Source organism: Xyrauchen texanus, chromosome 2, assembly GCF_025860055.1.
Source record: "Xyrauchen texanus isolate HMW12.3.18 chromosome 2, RBS_HiC_50CHRs, whole genome shotgun sequence".
In the NCBI taxonomy this organism is placed as follows: Eukaryota; Metazoa; Chordata; class Actinopteri; order Cypriniformes; family Catostomidae; genus Xyrauchen; species Xyrauchen texanus.
In genome coordinates, this window is record NC_068277.1 from 3,830,836 (window position 1) to 3,839,259 (window position 8,424).

Sequence of the window (8,424 nt, forward strand, 5' to 3'; positions counted from 1 at the left end):
ACGAGTATAAACAGAATGTGAAGAACAGAGTTGCTGGAGAGCGTATTTAAGGATGTCTACAGGACCTAGTAGAAACATAGAACTGAAGGAGGAGCCTAAAACACGACACAAAACTCTGAAGCAGTTTTCAGTTTATGTGACTCATTCTGATTTTTAAAACAGCTATTAAATAAAAAGCTGAAAGGGAAATCTAATAAGTGTCCTTAAAGTGATAGTTCAGCCTTTAATTAATATTATATCATCACTTCCCCACCCTCATGTTCTTTCCACCCCATGAAGCTTTATGTATTCAGAGGAACCCAAAAGATATTAGAGTGTTCGGGACTCAGTCACCATTCACTTCCATTATATGGAGGAGGGAAACATGTAGCTTAAGTAAATTATGATTGATCATTCTGACTAACGTCTTCTTAAAGGAATAATTTCCCCAAAATGAAAAGTCTCGCATCATTTACTCACCCTCATGCCAAAGATGTTTAGAAGAATATCAGCTCTGAAAAATAATGAATTTGTGTTCTGCAGAAGAAAGAAAGTCATATACGTATGGGATGGTGTGAAGGCGAGTTAATGAGTGCACTTTTATTTTTTGATGAACAATCCCTTTAATTCGATGCATGGAAGAAAGAAGTTACATGGGTTTGGAACATCATGGTGGTGAATGATGACAGTTTCCTTGATTTACAATAATTTTAATAGCGTTATTAATCATTCTGTACTTGAGTAAAGTTTTGGCTACTCGACCCACCTCTGTATTTATGATTATATTCAACAAATACCCCATATTTATGTGTATGACAATTTTACAGCATGTGAGTTTCTTTGAATTTAATTTATTTCTATTCAACCTGGTCTCACAGAATTATCTACATTTTCAATAAATAATTGTGGCGTGTTGTATGTACTATAATCGCAGAAGTTTCCTGGTGAAATAACCTTAAAATAACCACCTGAATTCACTAATTTAAAGTTTTCATCTCACATTTGCTTTTTATGACACTAGTTTAAGTTATCCTCATCTATTTGGGAACATTTTATGAATGGAGCTCTTAATAGTAAATGTCACTTATAATAGAAACTTCTGGAATAAAAAAATAAAATCATTTGATAAACCAGTACTAATAAAAACTGGGAATGATCTCTTTCAGTGGGATTGAAGTGGCTCTTAAAAGAGCCTTTGGGGTTGATGTGGATGACGTCACTGTGGATTTAAGCTCGTTCTCCACGAATGCGGCGGGCCAGCTGAATGTCTTTGGGCATGATGGTGACCCTCTTGGCATGGATGGCACACAAGTTGGTGTCCTCAAACAGACCGACCAAATAAGCCTCGCTGGACTCCTGCAGGGCCATGACAGCGGAACTCTGGAAGCGCAGATCCGTCTTGAAATCCTGAGCGATTTCTCTCACCAGACGCTGGAAAGGCAGTTTGCGAATCAGCAGCTCAGTGGACTTCTGATAACGGCGGATCTCTCGGAGAGCCACGGTACCGGGCCTGTAACGATGAGGCTTCTTGACTCCGCCGGTGGCTGGTGCGCTCTTACGGGCGGCTTTAGTAGCGAGCTGCTTCCTCGGGGCTTTTCCACCGGTGGATTTACGAGCGGTCTGTTTAGTTCTTGCCATGACTTCAACGATTCTTCTCCGTTCTTCACAGAAAATGTGACTGAATGTTCCGCTGCTGCTGCTCTTTAAAGCCTTGTGTGACCATGAGTTCAGTGGGGGGAGGGTTCCGAGGCTTGTGATTGGCTGATAGTGACGTCTATATGTGACAGTTGACCAATGACTGCGCGGCTCGTGTGTTCAAACAAGCGGCGACAGTTTCCCGCTCAAGATCTTTTGTTCAGTTCATCTCATCTGTATTTTAGATTATACTGTATGTTGCATGTTAAACTGATATTAAATATAAACGTGATATTCCGTGTGTGCACATGTATAATTATCCCACACCTAATTATTAATTCATGCTATCTGTATTTTAATGTCGATGTTTTTAAATTGTCTGCACTTAATTAGACTTGATTCTTTGTATAACGTTACAGAACACATTTTAATCTACAAGGTTTCTCTTATAATAATCTGACATTAAATATACGTTAAATTATTTGTGTGCATACGTTTAATACAGGGGTGCCCATACTTTTTTTGTGTGATGATCTACTTTTAAATGACCAACTCAATAAGATCTACCAACTAAAAAAACACAGTTTCATTTAAAATAAGAAAATGCTTGTTGGGACTACTGCATGTATCCCTACATGGAATTCATCTTCTAATTAATAACAAAATATATAATAATGTTCAATGTTGATGTCATTCAGTTTTAACACTAAACCCAAAACACCTACAGCACAATAGATTACAATAGCCAGGGCATTTACCTTATTCTGATGACGAGTAAATATTGACCAGGCGAGGTTTTGTTTATTCGGTTGCCATGACAACTAGGTTTGCGCATAATCGCCTTCCACGGACTTCTGAGAACAGAGCGCGAAATTGCGACGCTACTGCCCGGATTAGGCAAAATTGAGTGGAATCAGACAATTTTGCCTAATCCGGGCAGTAGCGTCGCAATTTCGCGCTCTGTTCTCAGAAGTCCGTGGAAGGCGATTATGCGCAAACCTAGTTGTCATGGCAACCGAATAAACAAAACCTCGCCTGGTCAATATTTACTCGTCAAGTGCAAGTTAGACAGAAACTAAAAGAAGGAAAATCTTTACATTTATTTTATGAAAATTTAACGCAAGTAAATTTAAATTTTGTGCAATCTACCAGCATTGCCTTTGCGATCGACTGGTAGATCGCGATCGACGTATAGGGCACCCCTGGTTTAATACATACCAAGTTATTCATGTTTCATCTGAATTTTGAAGTAGATACTGTTTTTATTATTAGTTTTCCCAGGTTTCGAATTATACTTGTTATTTATAAAGCAACACAAATAACATTAACCTTTTAGAGTTAACACTGCATCAATAAATTTGAGGTACGAATGATACATTTTCATTTCAGTAAGACATCACTCTCTTTATAGTTAAATTGGGTGGCTCTTAAAAGAGCCTTTGTGTTTCAGTGAATCAGACTTTAGTCCGTTTACTTCTTGGCGGGTTTCTCGGTCTTCTTGGGCAGCAGCACAGCCTGGATGTTGGGCAGCACACCACCCTGAGCGATGGTCACTCCACCCAAGAGTTTGTTCAACTCCTCGTCGTTCCGCACTGCCAGCTGCAGGTGACGGGGAATGATACGAGTCTTCTTGTTGTCCCGAGCGGCGTTTCCAGCCAACTCCAGGATTTCAGCGGTGAGATACTCGAGCACAGCGGCCAGATAAACAGGAGCACCGGCACCAACGCGCTGTGCGTAGTTTCCTTTGCGGAGCAGCCTGTGAACACGACCGACGGGGAACTGCAGTCCTGCCCTGGAGGAGCGAGTTTTAGCCTTTGCTCGCGCTTTACCGCCGGTTTTACCTCTGCCGCTCATTTTCAATTAGTAGTAAATACTGTAATGTTACAGAGAAATACTGGTTCGTCGTGTTCCCGATGACAGTATTTATAAGAGTGTGTCTGACGCCTATTGGCTAGAGTCTGAAAAAAATTCTAACCAATCACTGCTCTTCCCTCCAAACTCCAAACCACTCCCCCTCTCTCTGATGATGAATGTGCTCAAGAGTGAGTGTTTGTAACACTTGATAATAAGGTTGAAATATTTAACGTTAATTAACAACATTAGTTAACATGAACTAACAATGAACAAATATTTTACTGCACAATTAATCTTGATTCATATTAATTTCAACATAAAGTAATGCATTTTTCAAAATCACAAGATGTATATTAACAAAATTGTGAATATACTATGAAATATCATGAACTAATAATGACCAATATTTTATTTATTAACTAATATTAAAAAATATGTATTTTGTTGAAACTTATTGTAAAGTTTTTCTGAAGTATTTCATGGAAAACAATAATAATAATAATATTTCTAGTAATATACGTGATATGAAGTTAAAAATGTTCGACCTACAATAGATTAGTTTTTCTACATTGATATAAAGACCCAATAGATCATCATAATTAATTCATACCGATACATTATTGTCAATTTAATTACACTAAACTTATCTGAAACACTGTTTTAACACTTGTGCGACCTTCGGGACGTTTTAGTTTTTTCGATAATTTTGTCTGTTAATGCCAACGACATACATTTTGTCAAAGGTGTGTATGTTTGGGAGAATTTTGACATTTCAATCTCAGTTCCTAAAATACATCTATAATACACTGTGTCAAAATGTCCCCTTGAAGTTAAAACCCGTTAAACTGCAATATTTGTTCCAGCAGCATTAAATAATAAAATTGTGTATTATATGATATTATGCTTTCATTCTGGAGTCCTGAGTTCAACAATAAAATGTAATTAATTATATAACATTAAAATTAAATTAATTTATAATATTATTATGGCAATTTTTTGTCCTCTGAGTAAATTTTATGTTATTGATGCTTCATTGATATAAAGACCAAATCGATCCATTTATAATTAAATCATACGGATAAAATATTCCCGCGACCCTGTACACAGGATAAGCGGTTGACGATGGATGGATGGATGGATAAAATATTGTCAAGTTAATTGCACTAACATTTATATGACACACAATATATATATATTATAAACATTAAATGTGTAGCTTTAAGATTTTTGTTTTGAGAATAATATTTATAAATAGCCCATAAAGAAAATTAGCATTTATGATAATAAATCCAACTGATGAATAAAGAATTGCTCTTTTATATGAATTAGTGTGTGGCTCTTAAAAGAGCCGTTTTGGGGCAGAAACTCTGTAATGAGTCTGTTTACTTCTTTTTGGGTGCTGCCTTTTTAGGTTTGGCTGCTTTAGGCTTTGCCGTTTTGGGTTTGGCAGCTTTGGTCTTTTTGGGACTCTTGGCTGTTTTCTTGGGGGCTGCTGACTTCTTTGCCTTCTTGGGGCTCTTCGGTGCTTTCTTAGCGGCTGCGGGTTTCTTCACCTTCTTGGGGATTTCTTAGCGGCGGGTTTCTTTGTCACGGCACTCTTGGGCTTCTTGGCAGCAGCGGGTTTCTTGACTTTAGGAGCGGCTTTCTTGACGGGTTTCTTCTTGCTCTCGGCTTGATTCTTGTTGATCTTGAATGAGCCGGAGGCGCCGGTTCCTTTGGTCTGGATCAGAGTCCCTTTAGTCACCAGACTCTTGATGGCGAGTTTGACGCGGGAGTTCTTCTTCTCCACATCGTATCCACCGGCGGCGAGAGCTTTCTTCAGGGCGGCGAGAGACACGCCGCTCCTCTCCTGGATGCGGACACAGCTTTGACGATGAGATCACCGACGCTTGGGCCCGTTTTCTTGGGTTTAGCTGCAGGTTTCTTCTTGGGCGCTTTGACAGCTGGAGCGGTTTCTGCCATCTCTCTGATCAGATCTGTAACCTCACACACAAACACTGTCTGAGTTCAGTAATGAACAGCTGCTGAGCGGCGCTGCGCTCTTGAAACACACATGAGAACCATATAGACTCAACCCGCTCGACTCAGTGCTGGTGTGTCTCCGAGAGCCGCTCGCGCTTGTGTTTTCTCCTCTCACATTTAGAGCAAAACTGGAGTGATTCAATAGTTTGATGGAGTAAAAACATTGTGAACACTGAGCAGGACTACTGTGCTTTATTTGAAGACCAAAACACGCGACGTGGAAACGTTTAGTTTAGCGCAATCACATCAAATCCACGGCGAGCATCAGTTACTGGCAAAAGCCGCGAGTGAATTTATTGTTATTTTTATGTAAACACGTTTAATAAAAGTTGAACGTGTCCTCTGAGTATTCAACAAACACTTTGACAATAACTTTAATGAATTGATCATAACTGAGGGACTTCTGGACTGTTTCATACAGTAGTTGTTTTGGGCATCTTGAAACACACAAGGACAAAAAATCAAATCATTTGGCTGATAATATCCTTCACATCTAAATTATATAATTGTTAACAATCATTGTTCAGTGCTCAATAAAATTTAATTAAATAACAGTTTTAATTGAAGTTGTCTGAATATGTAACATTTTTAATTTCTGATGGTAATTCAAATGGCTAGATTTATTTCAATAGTTTATACTTTTGCTTATTGATATTATACAAGCATATTAATGTATCAACATTTATGTACTCAACTATAATCAAAATATTATCATTTACTTCACATTCATGAAACCAGCTTGTATGACATTATCATTGAATTAGGAATCCATGTACTCCCTGTATGTCCATCCATCTATTCCTGTTTATGCATGTATGCTTATAGTCTGAAGCCTCACATGGTTCAGTGTATACTTTAGGAGACGTTTCCATGTTTCTTTCCATATCTTTATAAGGTTGCAACATTGCTTTATCAATGTCCAGGTGGGAAATGGGGGGGCGTTGAGAGCAGCAATGTATATACTCTTGGGCACTTAGTATATGGGTAAGTTGCCCTTTTGACCTGATGAGAGCTCAGAACCAGTTGCAGAGCGTGCTAGTCTCACAATTGTAGTCAGCCAGTCGTGCACACACACAGGATGCATGGCAGACATGTGTGTGTGTGTGTGTGTGTGTGTGTGTGTGTGTGTGTGTGTGTGTGTGTGTGTGTGTGTGTGTGTGTGTGTGTGTGTATGTGTGAGCGTGTATTTATCACTTTGTGGGGACCAAATGTCCCCATAAGGATAGTAAAACCCGAAATTTTTGACCTTGTGGGGACATTTTGTCGGTCCCCATGAGGAAAACAGCTTATAAATCATACTAAATTATGTTTTTTGAAAATGTAAAAATGCAGAAAGTTTTCTGTGAGGTTTAGGTTTAGGGGTAGGGTTAGGTTTAGGGGATAGAATATAAAGTTTGTACAGTATAAAAACCATTATGTCTATGGAAAGTCCCCATAAAACATGGAAACACAACATGTGTGTGTGTGTGTGTGTGTGTGTGTGTGTGTGTGTGCAGTGTGCTGTGTGATATTTACAAGCTTTTTTCTGAGAATGTATGCACAAATTTTGCAAGCCACTTAACCACAACTGTCACACTTCAATAGGTCATAACAATATGACATGACATCCTGTAAACCCGGATAAGTTACCAGAACTCAAAAAAATGTAGGAATCGATTGCCTCAATTTTTTTAAGTTGATTAACTTAAAAGTCAGAATTCTCCAGAACTTAAAAGGTTGGATGACTTGCTACTTGTATCTTTTGATAACAGTTAAATTAAAAATGCTCATTTAGCTCAACTCAAATATTTGCAGTTAATGTGACTTATAGTTTTCTGTTAAGGCAACTCAATTATTTTCAATTATTATGACTTAAAGTTTCGAATTTTAAAACCACTGGAATAAGTTCACAGAACTTTAAATAATAAGTACACAACCACACCTTTTTATGTAAACCAAACTCAATGTTTATTAGTTTGTGTTGTCATTGTTTTAAGTACACATTAGTCAAATATGAGGTTTTTTTTTACTTAAAAACATGTGACTCAAATTGATTGCCTCAATTACATTGATTTTAACTAACTAAATACATTTAAAAGTCACGAACGTCTGCTATTGAACAATATTTTCTTGCCTGCTACCTTTTAGCACACTGCAATGTTAAAATGAAATAGAAAAATAAATAATAAACATTTATAAATTAAAATAAATAGAAAAAATAAAATCATACTTAAATAAATTGAAGAGCTGCAAGGAATAGATTAACTGACTATTTACAAACTAATTTTAGTCATAAATTTGACAGATTTTTAAGAAGAAAAATTCGATTATCTGATTCTAGCCTTCCAAATGTGATCCTGGTCACTTAAGGCCCTAGGAAAAAGATATTTATGACGAATTTCTGATATTGACAACTAATTAGATAGTTAGGAAAATAATCGGAGTAATCAAAAACAATAATAAATAATACCAAAATGAAATTAACTTTCGTTACATCTATAAAAGAAGAAACACTGTGCTTTTGGCTTCCTGGCCAATTTCTGAGTAAAGCAATAGGGCAGCAATTTGGATAAAATTACAGAAATTCAATATACTGTTTAAGAACATTTTCACTTAAAACTCTAAAATGTACATGTTTTACATTAACCAGTATTAAATGCACAGTGAAATGTGGGTCATCTTGCGCAGACCACAATGGTTGAGAAAAACATTAAAACATACAAAACATTAGCGTTACATTTGCATTATATTAATGAGAACAAAGGCATATTGTGTAGTTTGGGCCTATTGGCTGAACACCTGCAAAGTATTGCAGTAACATTTTGAGGCATTATTTAGACAAAAAGAGATAACTTTGAACTAGCCTTTTATAATGCTTTACCCTGCAGCCTTCTTAGATGAGTTTCTACATCATCAAGTCATTCTTGAGGGTCTGCAACCTGGATGACAGTTTTC

General features: G+C 37.2%; 1 protein-coding gene across 1 annotated transcript; it reads right to left on the reverse strand.

Annotated features, from left to right (window-relative positions):
• Positions 1-3,025: 3,025 nt before the first annotated feature.
• Positions 3,026-3,468, reverse strand: LOC127617630 (histone H2A-like). Its single transcript, XM_052089627.1, has one exon. It carries the CDS (start codon positions 3,466-3,468, stop codon positions 3,085-3,087), a length of 384 nt encoding a protein of 127 aa, XP_051945587.1. The 3' UTR covers positions 3,026-3,084.
• Positions 3,469-8,424: the final 4,956 nt, after the last annotated feature.